General features: G+C 33.1%; 1 protein-coding gene across 1 annotated transcript; it reads left to right on the top strand.

The window, feature by feature from the left end:
- The first annotated feature begins 11,987 nt into the window (after window positions 1-11,987).
- Window positions 11,988-13,533, top strand: LOC126715403 (uncharacterized). Its single transcript, XM_050415988.1, has 3 exons — window positions 11,988-12,646; window positions 12,928-13,100; window positions 13,191-13,533. Exons 1-3 carry the CDS (start codon window positions 12,059-12,061, stop codon window positions 13,333-13,335), a joined length of 906 nt encoding a protein of 301 aa, XP_050271945.1. The 5' UTR covers window positions 11,988-12,058; the 3' UTR covers window positions 13,336-13,533.
- Window positions 13,534-21,560: the final 8,027 nt, after the last annotated feature.

Below are 21,560 nucleotides of genomic sequence, written 5' to 3' on the forward strand. Positions count from 1 at the left end.
CATTGAGAAACCCAAAGTCCACCACTAAAGGCCCAAAGTACAAAAATGGCTCTTGGCAACCATTCATACAGTTTATGCACAACTAGCTAGCCCAGCCCAACTAAGCACAACTCAAGTTAGATCCGAAAATTTATTCAGAAGGGCATCGCTAACTGTGTATAGATATTCATATGTGGCTAAATTACAAACTACTCTCATAATCAACCGTTCCTTTGTCCATATTTTTCATTAAGTATCACATAAGCTTATCACATAAGCTTGCCTCACGCATTTAGTTTTAACAATAAAGATTTTCTTTTATTCTCATATGACTTTCGACTAGCACATTAGGATGTTAAAAATTTATGAAGAAGCCTAGGGTCAGTAGAGTGAAAGCCAAATATTGCAAACTACTCCCGTATAGTTTAGGGTTGTTTGCATTAACAGCCCCTCGATCCATATTTTATATTAAGTGCTACATAAACTTGCCACACGTGTTTAGTTTTGATAGTAAAAATGTTCTTTTATTCTCATATGACTTTTGGATAGCACATAAGGCTGTTAAAAATTTATGAAGTTTGTTTGGAGGTGAAATAGGGTGGATGGAAAACTTTGGAGAGAAAATGGGAAGAAATTTTTTTTTGGAGTGTGTTTGATTGGGTGGGAAGAAAGAAAAATAAATTGTGAGGCCCATGTGTTTTCTCTCCTAACCCACGAAAAAGTTTTTTCTCCAAAATTAAAAGAAAACTGAAGAGAGAAATTGGACATCATTTTTGGACGAAAATGCCCATATAAAATTGCACCTTCGCCCATGTTGCTTTTCTTTGCATTTTTTTTTCCTTTTTCCTTAGGTTGCTTGCCTCCTTCTTTTTCTTTTTTCTTTATTCTTTTTTTTTTTCCTTTTGATTTACTGGGCAGGCTTGTCTAGTATTCTTTTTTTTTTTCTTTTTTCTTTTTTCTTTTTTCTTTTGTGTTTTTTTTTTTTTTTTTGGTTTAGATGTGATTTTTTTTATAGACATGATTTTTTAATTGGCATCATTTTTTCAATAAAAGTATATGCGTAAATTTATATAAACTCACTTTTCCATCCTTCTATTTTTCTACTCTCAACTAAACAAAAATGAGGGAAATTAAAATCTTTTCTATCTTTCTACTTTTTTATCCTCTTACCATTTTCTATTCTCTCACTTTTCCACCCCTCCAACCAAACGGATCCTAAGTTCTTTTTCCTTTTTTTCTTTTTTTTTGAGAAATAAGAAGCCTAAGTTCAGCAGAGTGAAAGCTAAATATTACATTTGCCTAGCTAGAGGACAGAATATATATTATATACCGTCAGTTGAAGGCGAGCACGTACGAGACCTATCTGTCGATTTTTTGATTCTTGGTGGAGGATGTTAGGCTTAGGCTAGTTTGATTTATCTGCATATTTGTCATCGTATCTGTTTGCATCAAAGATTCAAAATACAATTCGTGAGGCTCGTATTTCTTTGCCAAAATTAACAACATATGGAATCTCCATCACAAGTAGGAAATAGGAATATCTCCTCCTTTCAAAAAAAAAAAAAAGGAATATCTCCTTCACTCTCACACAGTGGTCCACACACAAAAAATATTTTATTTGCCATATCTCATAATCTTTCGTGCCATTCTTTAGCTTTATAAATGATGGAGATATCGGGGTTGTTTTCTGCATTATTGAAAAGATTTGACTTGCAAGTCAGGTTCTGCCTTTCAACTAATTTATCAAAACTTCGGGATGGGTTTTTGGTTCTATCAATTTAATGACTTTATTGCATTTAGTTAGTTGGATCATGGATGTGGCATTTCGAATATAATAAGATATGATTTCATTGATTTGATTGGAAAGAACGTGAAAATTAATTTTGCAAATTATTGGGTTAAGTGCAATTTGTTAAAATTTTGGGTTACTAATAGTATCAGTAATAGTAATACACTAACCCTATAGACACAATATTTTCATAATAATTAGGTTAACAAATTATTATTAGTTCTCATCTGAATCCACTATTAATATCATGTCATCTACTGTTCATAACTTGTCACTATCTTGACAATTATAAAATATTTTGTAAAAATTATTGTGACTTTAGACTTGTTATGCTAATATTATATCATGTCATACACATGTTAAATAGAAGGTTATATGTAAGCTAAAAATATATTTCAACACTATATTGACATTGAACAAAAAGTAGAAAGTAACTAGATTTTTATACCTTGGTGAAAGGCTAGAGCACATTATGTAATTTCGAGAATTTTATTAAAACTAATAAGTATAATAAATTATGAAGGAGTGGCAGCCTGTTAAAGCTTCGCAAAGTGGCACGGCATTCTCCCATTTACTCTTTGCCGATAATTTGGTTTTATTTGCTAAAGCGGACCATGGTAATTGTACTACCATTAGAGAGGTTCTTGATGTTTTTTGTGGTGTCTCGGGGCAAACTATTAGTGAAGCTAAATCAAGAGTGTATTTCTCACCTAATGTGGATGATGCTACCAAGGAGACCCTTAGTGATGTTTTGGGGTTTGTCTCAACTCCGAATCTTTGCAGATATTTGGGAATTCCTATTAAGCATCTCGGATCATCTTCGCAAGATTATAATTTTGTCTTGGATAGAGTCAAGCGAAAGCTAGTTGGTTGGAAGGCTAACTTGCTTTCCATGGCTGGTTGGAATGTTCTCATTCAAGCCTCCTTAGCAACAATCTCAGCCTATGTCATGCAATGTGCGCACCTTCCAGGGAAGATTCTTAATGGGTTGGATAGGGTTAACAGAAACTTCTTCTGGGGTACAATGGAGGCAGCAAGGAAGATCCACTGGGTTGGGTGGCATAAAGTGACCAAATCGAAGGATAGAGGTGGTCTTGGCCTGCAAACAGCTAGGGGGAGGAACACTGCCCTCCTTGCTAAACTAAATTGGAGGCTGCACAATGAAAAAATGCTTATGGGCAAAAGTGCTCAATGCTAAGTATTGTACTAGCAGAAGGAGCAACTCTAGTAATGCTAATAGGCTTCCTTGCTCAAGGATTTGGGCAGCCACCAAAAAAGGAAGGGAGGTTTTTATGAAGGGTAGTTGGTGGACGGTTGGAAAGGACAGCAAGATTAGTTTTTGGTATGGAAATTGGACTAAATAAGGCCCTATTCGACAGCTAATCTAAGGACCTTTAACTCAAGAAGCATCCTTGCTAGAAATTAAGGATGTGATTCAAGATTCGGGGTGGAATTGGAGTAAACTGCCTTTTGAAGTTCCTTTGGATTGCAAGTTAATGCTTCAAGTATCCCAATTTCCTTTCAAGGAAGGGGCAGTGATAGATTAGCATGGGTGGGAAACTCTAGGGGCATCTTTGATTTGAGGAGTGCTTATGGGATTGCTATGGGAGAGGATACAAATCTGCCCTTCATTGCAAATTGGATTTGGAAGCTAGTGACATTACCTCGTATCAAGTTTTTTCTATGGAAGTACACCCACAATAGTATTGGAGTGAAGGATTGCCTTGTAGGGCGAGGGGTGGATAGTGACAACCAGTGTGAAGGGGGTGTTGAAACCATACTCCACGCTTTAAGGGACTGTCCTCGGGTTCAACTTATATGGAGGCAACTTGGAGTATAGGATATAAATCATGGCTTTTAACGGTCAGAATTGCAGGATTGGTTGAGTTTTAATGGGAAGTTGAGTAAGAGTATCATTGATGGACATCCTCCCTGGAAGTTGCTGTATTCCTTTGCTGTCTGGCATGTCTGGAAGAGCAGGAACAATTATGTTTTCAATGGGAAACCACCAAATCCAAAGCTGGCTTCTGAGATAATCAATCAAGCAATGGAATTCAGTTATTGCCATTTTTCTTCTAAAGCCCCTAAAGGCAGCATAAACAAGTTGGTACGATGGGAAAAGCCACCTAGTGGCTAGACTAAACTGAACACGGATGGGGCTTTCTTGGGCAATTTGGGAGTAGCAGGTTGTGGTGGTTTTGTTCGGGATGAGAGAGGCAATTGGGTGGCTGGGTTTGCAAGGAAGATCGGGATTACTAGTAGCTTTGAGGCAGAGTTATGGGGGGCTACGAGATGGGCTTACTTTGTGCAGCAACTTAAATATTTTTGCTTTTATGGTTGAGTTAGATGCTAAAGCAATTGTTGATGTTGTTCACAATGTCAACTATGAGAATAATATTCTCTCTCCCACTTTGGACGATTGTAGGCATCTAATGTCCAAGTTTGATCAGGTCCATATTAATCATGTTTATCGCTAAGCTAACTGCTGTGTAGACACTCTTGCTAGGATGGGTGTTGAGCAGGATAGTAGTTTTGTTTCCTTTACTTGCCCATCTATGGGCATTAGAAATAGTTTAGATTTTGATGTAGCTGGGTTGTACTCGGTCAGACTTGGCTCTGATCTATATTCTGTTTCCTAGTTTTAATGAATTTCATCTTTAACCAAAAAAAAAAAAAAAGTATAATAAATTATTAGAATAATTTAAAATAAATAATGAAATTTCTGTTAATTTTTAAAAAGTTTTAGTACTTAAGTTTTATTCTAAATAAATGTTGTAAAAATTTTACCAAATACACAAGATTCTTGTTTTCTATAGAGTTTAGGAAAGGTGATTGGTTTGTTCTCTCAATTTTATAGTGGTTGATTCTCAGACTCAAACTCTTGACATATTGCTTAGTAAGTAACATGGTAAAAGCAAATTATATAATGTGTAACACTTATATTATAGTTATATACATAGCAAAATGACAAAATTAAAAACCCAACATTTATAATTAAAGCAAAAATGGTAGATGATTAAAGAAATTTAAAATAAATGATGAACCGTTTAAATTTTTTATAACAAAATTTTATTCATGGTATTATTTTTAATTTATTAAAACATGTTTCACACTTGAAACAAACGATGCTAATAAATATTAGTGTACTTATATTATTCACATAGTGAAAGCATGTTTGTGAGGATCGTGACTAATATAATGAGCTATGATTTTTTAGATCTCTTGGTAGCGACTCTTAGGGTGGAGAATTTACAAACAATGTTCATCCTCTTAAAGTAAAGTATTAGCATATAGTCGTCACTTAGTTTATTTATAATGAATTTTTTTTTTTAAATCAAATATTACTGTATCAAGATTAATACATTGATCCAAATTGAAAAGAAATTACATGACTTGAATTCTAGATACAATCTAAACAAATGGTAAATAACATACTTTTGATATTAAGTACAATCTAAAGAATGAAATTACACTAAAAATTCTGAAAAGAAAAGGCACCAAATCTGCATCTCCAAATTTGAGTTGAGGGCTATAAGTTACAAAGTAGTAAAGTGTTAGACACTAATTGTGTTCAATCTCTTAATGTCTAATGATTTTTACAGTTTATAACACACTAACTTGAATAAATAGAAACATCCAAGAGCATAAAAAAAATAAAAAATAAAAAACATAGCAACACAATAAATTATAACAAATATAAAATCAAATATAAAGAAGCATGAAATTGGCTAAACAGAATCTAGAAATCATGCAAAATGTGTCTAAAATGTAGATTAAATGTTCTTTTTAATAATTGTATAAAAAAATAATATGTGTGGATATATTTTACAATACATGAACATGAGGATATGTGAATGATGCATAAGTATTGTAATATTTTATGATACAAAAATGATTCAAAGATATGTCAAAGTGCAGGAGTATCATCAAATTCTCACAGTGAAATTTTATTGCCTTATTTAGTTTAAATCTCATGCAAATGAATATAAATCACACGTTCAAATGTCGTTATTTCATGTGACGACTTTCATGTAATAATTTCATTTTTCATGTATGCACAAGATCCAATATATGAACTATCCCCAAAATAATGCATGGCATGCGAGAATGCATGATTTGTTATCATTTCATGTGATATTTTCATCATTTTATGTGGGGGGAAATTAAACAAAAATTATCTAAAATATTGTTATTTCATTTTAAATGAAACTAATCTAAAATGATTAAAATATATATATATATATATACCCTTATGCATTTGGGGTCAATCAAAGTGAAAATCCAAATATAAACTCATGATAAAGAAACCCTAATGTAAAACAGTTCATATAATCATAGGAATGAATTCTTTTTTCGATGTTCACAAATCGTTTACTTGTGTGGAACTCCCTTCGACACCAATCTTTCAAGGTAAACTAAAGATTATGAAACTAAAAAATAAACAAAAATACTAATCTTAGTATCATACTTGTTACCATGAACGACCTATTATACATTGACATAACTCAAAATATGCAATTAATGATATCAAACTAAAAAATAAATAAAGAACTTAAAATTTAAGGTTAAAAGACTATAACAGCATATGCGTTTCTCCAATTACGAAGTTGATGGCAAACTAATCATCATTCCTGCCTCCGTTGATCTGCGTTCAAATACTTATCAGTCCTCCTTCAAATGATCATTATAATCCACAATATATCCTCATGATTTAATTAGAGAAGATACATGGGATATGTTGTAAATGATATGATGAAATTGTAAGATTGGTGTACCTAGGATGATGATTAGGCTTTTGGAATTTTTGAAGAGTGCTTGATTATGGTATGTGGATTTCTCAAGGAAAAAAAAAAATATATATATATTTATGGTATGTGGATTTACCGATTTTTGAAGAATTCATCCTCAGGTGTATTTATAAATGTTATATTGAGCATGTCCATTATTTGATTATGTTTTCAGCCTGATTAGATAATTTTGTTTGTCACTTAGTGGCAATTGCATAATTATGTTTGAGCATACTTATTTGAGCAAACCATGTCTTAAATTAATAATTAAAAAAATCTAAATTCTCCACAAAAAAAAAAAAAAAAAAAAAAAAAAAAATCTCAAATATCTTGAATCAAGGACATTCTTACTCCTTGCATGCTCTTGATTCTCTTTTGCTTATGATCAATGTTAGGATACAATATTTTATGACTTGTAAAGATCATAAGTTGTGAGTGGAGTAATATCATTTTTATACAATCCTACCTCTAACACCATTTTTATTGTATTCTAATCACAATATACAACCTTGCAAAAAAAGGAAGAAGAGGTGAATTTCTTTGTGTCATTAAATTTATTGTTTTCTTATCATACGATTTGTCCATTAAAATGGGTTACACAACACAAACATGACGCATATTTTACAATGGAGACCTGTTGATCCCATATCCTATCCAATACTCACCCAGTGCATAGAAGTTCTAGACAAAAGCCTTTGAAAGAGAAGAAAGAGGGGTATCGAGGACATCTTTCAATAACAATAACTTTAAAAACACAAAATATTTCACAAATATTAAGATAGCGAGTTGATGATAAATAAAAGAAAGAAACATCAATATCGAGTTCATAAAATAAGAGTTTCTAGTACCATAAATAAATTCATGATTTTTTGTTAGAACTCTCTTACGTGACATAATATGACTAATCGACCGTCATTTTCATATAAAACCATCACTTTTTCTTCGCTACAATTAGCCACATAAAAGAGTTGTTTGTTTGTGTTATTAGATTTTTTTATTTAAAAAAAAATCAATAAGAATCTATTGGTGTGGAAAGTATTATAAAAATAGTTGTGTACATTACATTCTCCTTTCATTATCATTGTCACCAGCCGAATAAGGACATGACAGTCTTCATATTATCACACTTTTTTCTTTTTTTAATAGAAATGATATGTCCACAATATTTTTACAACAAATTTTAAGTAGAAGGTTGTTATTGGTTGTTATTATTAGGTTAAAAAAGTAATCTCAGTACTAAATTCAAATTTGAATCAATAACAACTAATCACCTATAATTTTTTGTGAAAATATTATAAAAATATTATGAACGTAACACTTTTTTTTAACTGTAAGTTTTTTGACACTTTGATTGACGTTCAAAAATTCAATCCTCCCATGCGACATCATTTTTGGGGCCGTTTGATATAAGAGTTTAAACATATATTTTCAGTTTTTAAACAATATTATATATTTTTTTACATACATATTTTCAAAAAATACAAACAACGCTGCTCGAATTTACCAAACAGCCATCCCCGCACGTACGGAGCACACCATCAACAATCTCAATCATTCATGTAATGCCGAAAATTAGAAATAGTAAAAAGTTAAAAGAAAAATATCTCGTGTGTCTGAGACCACAAAATGACAAGAATACCCCTGGTTCAGCAAGTTGGCCACTCAGTGCCAACAAACCCTGCTGCTAGAGGTAGACACTTTCAGTGGGGCCCACAAAAATCAAGTTGGTGGGGTCAGCCGTTTCACTACGTTACCTTTCAGAACCCGACTGCGCAGAGGCTCACCGTTGAATCGAGCCCCTGGGCTCCACCCTTGATGCGAAAGTGGTTCATGTGCTGAATCAATTTGCAAGGTTGTCAGGTATTGGGCCCCATCTAAGTCTAGTTGAGCCACACATTATGAATTGGTGGCAAATTCGTGAATTTTGAGTAATCATTAGGGCCTTTTATTACTACGCACCGTTCTCTTAAAACCGCGGAAAAATCCTAGGGTCTTTCCCTTTCTTTCTTTGCAACTGCCATGAAAAATGCCAGTTGTTTTTGTAATAATGATGGACGCACGGTGTGTGTTTGTTCAATCGGAGCCGTAGAAAGTCCACTAATATTGTGAATCAACGGTTTACATGGGTCCCAATTCACGTGACCTTTTGCTTCAGTGGGACCCACATCTGAATAGTTGAATTCCCAGATGCTGTCTGCCTAGAGATTGAATCACGTTTCTTTTCGACTAGTTTGAGGAGAAACCTTACAAATTTATCATATATATTTATATTAAATGTGAATTTTGAAAATCTAACCGTTAGATTACATGTTCTTATTACATTCTTAATGCTTACAAAATTTCAAGAAAATCAAAGATTAATTGTTGTGTCATTAAATAAATGTTATAATTTCAAAATTTTGTAATCTAAAGTTGTATATGAAAAAAAAAGATAATTGATTAAATAGTAAATAATATCCGATTTGAGTGAAATTTGATATGCATATTTAGAATATAAGGAATATGAAATTAAACGGTTAGATTTTCAAAATTCACAAAAAAAAAAAAAAAAAAAAAGAGAAGTTTGAAGAGTTTCTCTCTAAATTCCTAAAGATTTGTTTGGCGCTAAACGAATTGAGACGCGCAGCTTCATCTTCAATATATTTAAAAGCCAAGTATGTTTGGTTTTAACATGTTATTATTCCAATATATTTTCTAATTGATTTAGATTTTATTCTATATTCAAAATTTAAACATTCTATTAGTCAAGATAAGGATATTCAAATATATAACTCAATCCTAATCTAACTCATATATCGAAAGCCTTCAACCCTAATAACTCATTTATTAAGCGGCTTGACATAACACAACCTATTTTAACTCATTTAATACATAATATAAGAAAAATAAAGAGAAATGGTTAGGACTTTAGACTTTTAATGAGAATTTATCGATAGAACCATTAAAATTATTTTAATTACTCAATTATATTTTAAATTCAAATTTATATTTGAAAAAAAAATGACATTTATTTATATGAATGAGAAATTTCGGGTTGATTGCAAGTTAAGAAGGTTAACCCACAAATGACCAATTTATTAATCGTGTAAAAGTGTGTTGACCTACTTTGACACAAATCCATTTACATTAAACAATAAACATATATATTTCTATTAATAACTACCGAAATTATCAATTTCATATTTAGAAAGAAAAATAAAAGAAAAAAAATTATAGTATGTTAAACTTTATGATATATAGTAAAACCATGGCTATAATTTTTTCACCCTTTCACAAATCTATAGTTTTTTTTTTTTTTTTTTACTACAAATAAACTGTTTATATTATCAATCAAGTACAAATAATAATTTGATATCATATGAATATATTTACATATTTACTCAATTCAATATCATGTCTATATAAATATATATATATATATATATTTCTAGACGTAAATACATATAAAAATGTAAAATTATATATAGTTAAATAAAACATTATGTTCACGAATACAATGTTTGAGCTTGGTTATTTTAATAGTCAAGCCTAAACTTTTGTTTAAGCTTGACTTGTTTACCAAACAAACATTATAAACAAGCATTTTTCCGAGTTGAACTCGAGATGTTCATAAACAACTTGATTCATTTATAGTGCTATATTTGTTTATTAGTCAAATTATTCAGTAACTCATGCAATGCATACAAAAGTTTAACGAAATATAATAATTTTTTTTTCTCTTTTATGTTTTGTATAAATATGAAATTTAATAATTATGATAATTAGTAATATTCATTTTATTAGGATTGTATATAAGGAACTGTAATGGAACGGGCTTTGGTCCTTTTATCCAAAAGATGAATGGATTAAGGCCCAAAGAGCCCAATACAATAAATTTGTAGAGAGTGGGTTAAAAAACTAGGCTTCAACGAAATAACAACGACTACAATGGGCTAAAGCGGATAAGAGAACAAGGAAAAACAATGACTAAACAAGTGTGATGCATAGAGATTGTTCCTCGGCAATGTCCAAGGAGGGTAGTTCTCCAATATATCTCTCTTTGATTTGATTACAATTGCTGTTCTTAATGCTATGGTGTTTTTCTCCACATATTTTTTGTCCCCTTGCCCTTTGGAGGGTCTCTCACATTATATAGCTCCCTTTAGGCGATCCTAGCCTTTCATTTGTTGATCCTTTAGTACACCATTTGAGTGTTTGTCCCATCAAACACCTTCCCTAACCCCTTGTGAGTTGCGGTGGCCAAGACAGCACTGTTCAAGGGTCTTTTCCACATAAATGCAGTCAGGAGGTTTGGTGAAATGCATTAAATATGGGGGCAGCCACCACCCCTTCAGTCATGTCCGGGCTAACCCATTTCTGAAACTTTTTCTCAGCAGTAGGACCTCCTCTAGCAATGTGCCATTGATGTGGCCTTATTGGTACTAGCGTGTGGCCTCCTCGGCTTGGTAATGGACTCATCGGCCATGGATATGACATGTGGCGCAGGTGCCTTATTTAAATTCTTGTACCTCACAGGAACTATATATTTTACTATTTAAAAAAAATTAGTAAACAAACATGCGTAAACATGCATTTTTCCAAGTTGTACTTGGGTTGTTCATAAACAACTTATTTCATTTACGACATTAAATTTAACAAAGTATAATTAATTTTTCTCTCTTTTATGTTTTGTCTAAATATGAAATTTAGTAATTATGATAATTATCAATAAGAATTTTATTATAATTGTATATAAGGAATCATATATTTAACTATTTAAAGAAAATATGATTTGCTAAGATTTTAATGGAAGATTTATATCCTTTTATAAGGTTTTAATCCTCCCTCCTCTATCATAATCACATTTATTAAACTTAAATCGACTCAGCCGATCAAACTGAAAAGTCAGTGACCTAGCACCTAGACCGGTTTGGGTGTTTAAATGGATCGTCTTTGCATAAAACCCAATCAAATTAAACCCGACAAGTTTATGATGACCCGAGTAACCCAAATGAGATTATATAACCCGGTTGGGTTTGTGAAATTAAATCCATAGATCTATTTTATTCACTAATTTACTATTTAATTTGTTATAATTGTCAAGAAGAGAAAATCTAAAGAATTAAAAAAAAAAAAAAATACACTTATCTGTTTGTTTACTTATCTCCAAGACTCACATTCTAAAAAAAAAAAAAATTATTTGACCTTGCAGTTTAACCAATAAACCATTGATTGAACCAATGACCCAATGACTCAACTCATAGATGGATCAATGTCCTGATTGGGTTTAATAATTATGGTCATAAGTCAAAACTATTAAATTATCAAAAAAAAAAAAAAAAAAAAGCCAAAATGGTAACCACAAACCAAACACGGTGCAATCATGGAGTAAACAAATCCACGGCTCAGATTAACTACGTACAGAACTCCCATCTCTCTATAAAAATCACCACAGAACCCAGTTGTTTAACACAACTGAAGCAAAAACGTGAGTCTGTTGACCCTCATATAAAATTTCATCACCATGCTTCTACGAAGCTCATCAACTCCGATCCTAAATTCATGGCTTCCACACGCGGTAAAAGACTCATCCCTAGTCCCAGAGCTCGAAATAGTCCCCCAAATCCCCAAACGACGAAGCTCACTTTGCTTAACAGTCGGATCTTCTCCTCCGGTGATCAGCGATCCAACCACTAAGGCGATGACACGTGCGCTCTCCGAAACCGACCTCCGCGAGCTCCCGGTTCCGAGGAAGAAGCCGTTTTCGAGAACTCTGAGCGGAATCTCGGTGGAGGAGGAGGTGGAGGAAGCGATAAAGATGGTGGGGTCTGGTAGTAAAACGGTGTCGTCATTGGGGGATAGGTGCGAGGTTGGGACGAACAGTGGGAGTGGGGTGCTGAACTTGTTGGTGGCGGGTGGGTTCGGGTGTGGCGGCGGTAAGATCTGTGGCGGCGGTGGAGGTGGACGATCGGACGGTGATGAAGATGGGAGCTTCGATTTCTGGGATTCGAATCATGGGAATGATGGGACTGATTTGTATTATCAGAAAATGATCGAAGCTAATCCTGGAAACTCGCTTTTGCTCAGCAACTATGCTAGGTTCTTGAAAGAGGTAAGTACATAGATAATCACAAGTGACTGTTTTTTTGTTTGAAAAGTAGCTATCTTGCTTTTATAAATTGTAATCGACTAGTTGTAACTTAGGAGGGACTAAATTGTTACATTTGAAGGATTGAAATCGAGATTTTAAAATTGAGGGAACAAAATCGAACAGACAGATTCAATTTAATTGTTTTTTTGAAAAGAAAATGAATTATCTGTGGTGGGTTTTGTTAGTTTAAGATTAATTTTGTGTTGATAAAATATAACTGATGATTTTGGAAACGGTGGCAGGTTCGCGGAGATGTTGAAAAGGCGGAAGAGTATTGCGGGAGGGCGATTTTGGAGAACCCGAATGATGGGGAAGTGTTATCCATGTATGCAAATTTGATATGGCAGGGCCATAAGGATGCTCCTAGAGCTGAGAATTACTTTGATCAAGCTGTTAAAGCTGCCCCTGATGACTGGTAAGAGCCTCAATTCTTTCATGCTCAATCTTAGAAATAGGATTTGTTATTGTTGTGAATTAACTGAGTTGTATTGCTTTTATGCTGCAGTTATGTTCTAGCATCCTATGCTCGGTTTCTTTGGGATGCTGAAGAAGAAGAAGAAATGGACCATGAAGTGGAAGATGGCACTAGCAAAACATTACCAGTAACAGCCAGTTTCTTCCATGGAGCTCCTATAGCTGCTTCTTCTTGAAAGCTTTCTCTTTGCATCTCTCTTGTATCATATATAGATAGCCTGAATATCTTTCTGACCTTTTGTTAATATATCCGTGACTTTTTTGCCTGCTGAGATGAGTTGTATTAAAGATTTAGAAAAATTTTCCCCCTCATTCTTGTAGTCATAGTTGTAGAATGCAAATAAGAAATGAAGGAATGAGTTTTGAGTTTTAAATTTCATGGAGCCCTTCAAGATGATTGCTGTATTCTGCATCCTCTGCATGAGCTTAGTAAGATTTGATCCTTAAAATTTCGTTGCTTAAAAAGTAATTTTCTTTTTAAATTAAGGTTAAGATGGAGGCACCAAAGCTTGTATCTTGATGTATCTTCTATGGACAAAGAAAATTAAGAAGAAGAGGTGCTGGAGTCCCCCTAAATCTCCTTTAAAAAATGAATCATGGGCAATATGTACGTAGGTGAAAAAGTTGCACCTTTCAGAAATAAAGAAGTCCACATAACAGCCCCCTCATATGAACTATAAATTCTTCAAATAGCAGTACACAAACTCATTCCATTTGCAACATGTGCTATAATCACGGTTGTCAAAATCCCGATTTAGATCTTACGATTTTACAATCTTATTTGCACAAAATGATCCGGATCTTTTAAGAATTTTTGCGATTGTTCAGGATCGGTAGGATCGTACGATTCTGACAATCGCAAACTACCTTGGTTTATTTTAATCTTCTTTAACTTGAAAGTAGGCTTAATTGAACCCAAATGAAAAATAAAATCTCAATAAACCAAGTTTTTCCACTCTAATATAGGAGTCTTTTGGGTTAATATTGCAAAATCTGAACTTAATTTGCATTATAGGAACTGTTGAAAGTTATTTGGGATTTTGAGGAGAGAGACTGAATTTTGGTATCACCATTGCCGAAATTCAGCCAAAAATATGAGAGAGAAGAAGAAAAAGGAGGAGAGAGAAAATGTTGAATTTCGACAACGTAGATACCGAAATTTCTCTGCCCAATTCTATTGCCCGGGTGTGAAGTGTGCGTGGAGTGCCCAAAGGGAAAAAAAAAAAAAAAAAATTGACAAACTAATTGTGGCAATGCCATTGCCGAAATAGGGGGAAAAAAAATTGTAACAATTGTGGCAATGGCATTGCCAAAAATGGGGAAAAAAAAAATGTGGTTCTGAAATCTGGGGAGAGTAAAAAAAAAAAGTGTTACGTTCACAATAAATCACATGTGATTAATTATTATTAGTTCAAATTTGAATTTAACACTGAAATTATTTTTTTAATCCAACAATAACAACCTGACACTTAAAATTTGTTGTAAAAATTGTGTGCATGTATCATTTCTTAAAAAAAAAGTGGAATGGATTTGTGGCAATGGCATTGCCGAAATAGGAAAAAAAAAAATTTGTGACAAACTAATTGTGGCAATGCCATTGCTGAAATAGGGAGAAAAAAAAAAATTTTGTGAGAACCTAATTGTGGCAATGCCATTGCCGAAATAGAGGAATAAATTTTTTTTTTAGCAATTGTGGCAATGGCATTGCCGAAAATAGGGGAAAAAAAAAGTGGTTCCGAAATCTCTGGAAGAGTAAAAAAAAAAAAAAGGTGTCATGTCCATAATATTTTTACAACATTTTCACAATAAATCACATGTAATTAGTTATTATTAGTTCAAAAAAAATTTTGTGACAAACTAATTGTGGCAATGGCATTGCCGAAATAGGGAAAAAAAAATTGTGGCAATGCCATTGCCAAAATAGGGAGAAAAAAAAAAGTGACAAACTAATTGTGGCAATGGCATTGCCGAAATAGGGAGAAAAAAAAAATTTTGTGACAACCTAATTGTGGCAATGCCATTGTCGAAATAGGGAATAAATTTTTTTTTTTAGCAATTGTGGCAATGCCATTGCCGAAAATGGGGAAAAAAAAGTGGTTTCGAAATTTGGGGAAGAGAAAAAAAAAGTGTCATGTCCACAATATTTTTACAACATTTTTACAATAAATCACATGTGATTAGTTATTATTAGTTCAAAAAAATTTTGTGACAAACTAATTATGGCAATGGCATTGCCGAAATAGGAAAAAAAAAAATTTGTTACAAACTAATTGTGGCAATGGCATTGCCGAAATAGGGGAAAAAAAATTGTGACAAACTAATTGTGGCAATGCCATTGCCGAAATAGGGAGGAAAAAAAAATTTGTGACAAACTAATTGTGGCAATAGCATTGCCGAAATAGGGGAATAAATTTTTTTTTTTAGCAATTGTGGCAATGGGATTGCCGAAATAGGGGGGAAAAATTTTCACCTATTTCGGCAATGCCATTGCCGAAAATGTGAGGGGAAAAAAAAAAAAAAAAGAATTGTGGCAATGGTATTGCCGAAATAGGCAAAATTTTTTTTTTGGTAATTGTGGCAATGATATTGCTGAAATAGGTGAATTTTTTTTTTTGGGGTAATTGTGGCCCATTGCCAAAAATGGGAAGGGGAATAATGGAATGGAATTGTGGCAATGCCATTGCCGAAATAGGTGAAATTTTTTTTTAAAAAAAAGTGGTTGCCAAAATCTGGGGAGGAATTTAAAAAAAAAAGTGTTACGTTCATAATATTTTTACAATATTTTCACAATAAATCACATGTAATTAGTTATTATTAGTTCAAATTTGAATTTATCACTGAGATTACTCTTTTAATCTAACAATAACAACCTCCACTTAAAATTTGTTGTTAAAATATTGTAAAAATTGTGTGTACCTATCATTTCTTTAAAAAATAAAATGTGGAATGGATTTGTGGCAATGGCATTGCCGAAATAGGAGAAAAAAAATTGTTCCCATTGCCGAAATAGAGGAGAGAGATATAAAAAAAGTACGCATATTGTTCTTTCAATATTTTTTTGACTGAACCAGTTTGGTTTGTCATGTTCTTTTAGAAATAGATAAGGATAGATTCGAGTACACTCTCTGGTATATTGATTCTTATTCTAAAGTACACGCTGTAAACAAAAACAAAAAAAGTACATAGATTCTTATAGAAGAAAAAAATGACTGATGTGCATGCTGTAAACAAAAAAAAAAACAAAGAAAGTATATAGATTCTTACAATAGAAAAGAAAAAATGATTGATGTGCACACTGTAAACCAAAAAAAGCAAAGAAAGTACATAGATTCTTACAATATAGAAGAAAAAAATTATTGATGTGCACACAGTAAACCAAAAAAGCAAAGAAAGTACATAGATTCTTACATGTACGATGTAAACAAAAAAAAGCGAAGAAAGTAAACCAAAAAAAACAAAGATTCAATTAACCAATCACCTCAACTCCTCATCTCATCTGATTTTTATTCTCTGCAGGAAATATATTTTGCCACGCCTAAATCTCCAACATGATTCTTTTTTGTCTTTTTATTCTTCAGTTGGTAATAAAAGGTAAGGGAAGTGCAAGGTAAGGCAAGTGCAAGGCAAGGCAAGGCAAGTTGTTGAAAAATTAGAATTGCATCTCATCACAGTTCCTCAGGTTGCAAAGTTACTCTTTTACTTTGCTTCAGTGTGCCACAACTAAGGATTGTAAGTTTTTTGTTAATGTAAGTTTTTTTGCTTTGCTTATTAACTTATAGCTCTAGAAATTAACAGATTTATTATTATTGTATAAACATGTTCTTTGTAAATATTAGAAGCTAATACATTGTAAAATATTATGTATTGTTATAATTGCAGTTAATATTATTTGTATGCCTATGATTATGATTATTGTTGTTGTTCAAATTTTAGATTAATGAATTATTTTTTATGGTTATCTGATTGTGTGTGTGGTTTTTTTTTTTTTTTTTTTTTTTTTTTGCAAGTTCACTCTATAATTCTCACTCTTTTAGTTGGCATCACAATTGTGGTAAGCATCTCAATTATAGTTAATACTAATTATTGTGTGTATGATTATTTTTGCTAAAACTATTATTATTATTATTATTAAAAATTTTGCTTCATAAATCCTTTATTTGAGTTTCTTTCAATTTTATTGTAGGATATATTTGAAATGGATCAACAACAATATCATATCTCTAATGACGCAATGGAAGGCAATGTACGTTGCAAGATCCAAATTTATTAATGTCCTAATAATATCTGCAATTATTCAATTTACATGAAAATAACTTAAATATTAGCAATATAACATTGTGTGTGTGTATATATATATATATGTATATATTTAAAAATTCAGGTTTCCACCTTACAAGTGCGACCCCAATCGTTTGCACCCCCCCGGCAGTTAGGCGAGCGTATCACCCCATATTTGCATCAATGTAGATTATATCGTGTTACCCGCCTACCACATATAGATATTGATTGGAGTCTTATCACTTCTTTGGTGGAGTGATGGCAATCTAGTACCCATACATTTCACCTACCTAATTGTGAAATGACTATAACTCTACAGGATATAGCAATCCTTACAAGATTGCCTATTGATGGCAATGCAGTGCGCGGGCCAATAAATTTGAATTGGAGTCTAGTATGTCATAATTTACTTGGGGTGACACCACCTGCAACAGCATTGAATTTTGGTGGCCTTAAAATAACATGGGTAAGGGATACATTCTCAAACCTACCAGAGGGTGCCAATGCTGTAACAACCCAATAGCATGCTAGGGCATACATGTTTCAGGTTTTGGCTTTACTATTTGGAAATAAGAGCCAAAGTATATTGCATTGCTGCTTTCTCAAGCTGTTAGACGACTTTGGTGTAGTTGGGGAATATAGCTGGGGTAGTGCTACACTTGCTTACCTTTATAAGGAGTTGTGTACTGCTGCTATTAAAAAAAGCACGGAGATTGCAGGTCCTATTTTCATATTACAATTATGGGCGTGGGAGCATCTTCCATATCTGACCCCAATTCCAATAAATCCAACAAATTTAAATGGCGACGACCCATACGGTTGCAGGTATAATATTTACTTTTTATTTCTATACAATTTCGTAATCCTTGATACTTCCAAACCCTAAATATTGTATGACAATCATTAATTGTGTATAGGTGGGATACCAAGAGAACGTTTACTCACACACCAACGCATGTTTTGTGTGCGTATCGTTCTAATCATGACACACATAATAATGAACAGGTAATATATCACAATGCATCAATGGTTAATTTACTAGTTATATTATTGTCTTGACTGATTATAACATAGTTATTGTAATTGGAACTGCAGGTTGTTTGGACACCATACGATAATTATTTGCATCCATGGTGTCTTGCAGAAAAAAATATATGGACTACAACAGCGCCATTGCTATGCTTCTAAATTGTAGAGTATTACCACCCAGAAAGAGTCATGCAACAGCTTGGGTTGTTGCAAAGATGTCCAAGGTGGCCTACTAACAATTTGGATAAATCTATGCATTGTGTAAAGTTGACAGGAAAGTCCACTGTCAATTGGAGAACGTAGTATGAACAATACTACCAGCGTTGGAACATGCGAGCTGAACTTCTAGTTAGGGATGACCATTTTGATTCAAGTGTGGACTACACAACATGGTACCAGCAAAATTGTCACCTATTCACGACACCAGAGGCGGCTACCCATATGTACTGGGTTATTATTTTAGCTTTTTCAATAATATTGCACTAATATTGATAACAAGTTATTTACACATCCAAATACTGCACTAATATTGATAACAAATTATTATTTTCGCTTTTTCAATAATACTGCACTAAATAAATGTTATTTTTCTTTTTCTACGGCAGCAAACTGAGGTCAATAATATGTTAAATTTAGCTATTGCAAACCAACAGAGGAATGATCTCACAGCACAACAAGTCCTTCCACCAATAGTAGAGGGTCTTACCCGACTGAAGTTATTGATGGAAGCAAATATTTCCTCTGTCCCTACTAAGAGGGTGACAACCTTCGGGCGACGACAAAGGCGCCAAGGAAGACATCTGCAAACCTATACTGAAACCCGCTCGTCCACCTCTGCACAACGTGGACAATGTGGAAATGATGATGCCAGACCATCCACCTCCACACAACACAATATGTATAGCTCTACCCAAGCTGGGCCATAAACATTTGCTAGTAATGAGCCAACCACCTTCAGTGAGTATAATCCAATTAATGTCAACGAGTATTACATGAATTTATATCAACAGATTGGGTCATCCACTTCCATAGGACAAGGATTTGAGGGTTTGTTTAGCTATGACAATTATCCCCAACCTAATTCAACACCTCCTTCCTATCACCCATCGCCACCTCCATCTTATGCTAGGCAATACAATTATGGCCAAGATAGCCAGTACAACTATGATTTCTGCACACCAGAACCTTCCCAACCACCCCCTCATGTTGGTGATTTTTGCACACCACAAAATACATGGGCATGTGCTCCAAACTCCGAGGAAGAGGCCTCCGTAATAGACTCTGAGGAAGATGCCTCAAATGAAGATAGTGGGGAAGATGCAGAAGATAGCCAAGATATGGAGGTGTCTTCAGATAATGAAAATGACGACTGTGGTAATTATCAAACAGAGGTTGATATTAGAACACAGCCGAAGCGCATGGGGAGAAGTCCTGTGCAAGCACGAAGGTACCCACAACGAGTAAATAGGCATCCTCCATGTTGTGGAACACAACAAAAATTGAATGTACCTCATCGTTGCAATCACTAATCAATGTAAAATGACTGTTTATTAAAAATATATTAAAGTATTATCATTATTTATGCATCATTGTAGCAAAAAATATTATGCCTAGATAGTATACATAGCACATTATACTACTAACCGTAAGACCTTTGTGAAAATAAGAAATGTGTACTTATTTTTTTGGCATTTGAAATTAGTGCCCAATTAATCTAATCATACATCTATTTACTATAATTGTCCATTCCTAATCCGACATAGAATCTATATGTGTAGCCACAACTGTAGGCGCATAATAGGCGGAATAAAAAAGGTGTCAAACTTCAATAAATGGGAAATCTTTTTTCCTTTGCATGGTGGCTACTGTGGTGTACATTTTTATTTTCATTCTCCACAGCCTCTCTTCCAAACCCTCATAAAAGTGTCAAAGAAAAATAAAACTTTCACCATCTAATATTCGTCCAAATTTATAGCAGCAAATTGTGAGTTAATTCCGGCCAACAAAATTCGTGAATTTCAAAAAACTCAAAACATAAAAGTTGTAGATATTTAAGTCACGGTTCCAGCACATCCAGCCTTGAGTCAATTGGATTTTTGAAGAGAGAGATACGTCTAAAATACTGATTAGTGCTCAAATCTGATTTTTCCTATTCATATTATGGCCCTTTGATTTCTTTCCTTATTTGAAGCTTTCAAACATGGTAAATGACCAAGCACTCCATAAAAAGTATACATTTTAAGGTGTTACGTTCACAATATTTTTACAATATTTTCACAATAAATCACAGGTAATTAGTTATTATTAGCTCAAATTTGAATTTAACACTGAGATTACTTTTTTAGTCTAACAATAACAACCTCTACTTAAAATTTGTTGTAAAAATATTGTAAAAGTTGTGTGTACATATCATTTCTTTAAAAAAAAATGTGGAATGGATTTGTGGCAATGGCATTGCCGAAATAGGAGGAAAAAAAATTGTTCCAATTGGTTTGTGGCAATGCCATTGTCAAAATAGAGGAGAGAGATATAAAAAAAGTACGCATATTATTATTTCAATATTTTTTTTACTGAACCAGTTTGGTTTGTCATGTTCTTTTAGAAATAGATAAGGATAGATTTAAGTACACTCTCTCGTACATTGATTCTTATTCTAAAGTGCACGATGTAAACAAAAATAAAAAAAAGTACATAGATTCTTATAGAAGAAAAAAAATGACTGATGTGCATGTTGTAAACAAAAAAAAAAAACAAAGAAAGTATATAGATTCTTACAATAGAAAAGAAAAAATGATTGATGTGCACACTATAAACAAAAAAAAAAAAGCAAAGAAAGTACATAGATTCTTACAATATGGAAGAAAAAATGATTGATGTGCATACAGTAAACCAAAAAAGCAAAGAAAGTATATAGATTCTTACAATAGGGAAGAAAAAAATGATTGATGTGCACGCTGTAAACAACAGTAAAGTACATAGATTCTTACAATACCGAAGAAAAAAATGATTGATGTGTACATTGTAAACCCAAAAAAGCAAAGAAAGTACATAGATTCTTACAATACGGAAGAAAAAAATTGATTGATGTGCATGC

Source organism: Quercus robur, chromosome 2, assembly GCF_932294415.1.
Source record: "Quercus robur chromosome 2, dhQueRobu3.1, whole genome shotgun sequence".
NCBI lineage: Eukaryota > Viridiplantae > Streptophyta > Magnoliopsida > Fagales > Fagaceae > Quercus > Quercus robur.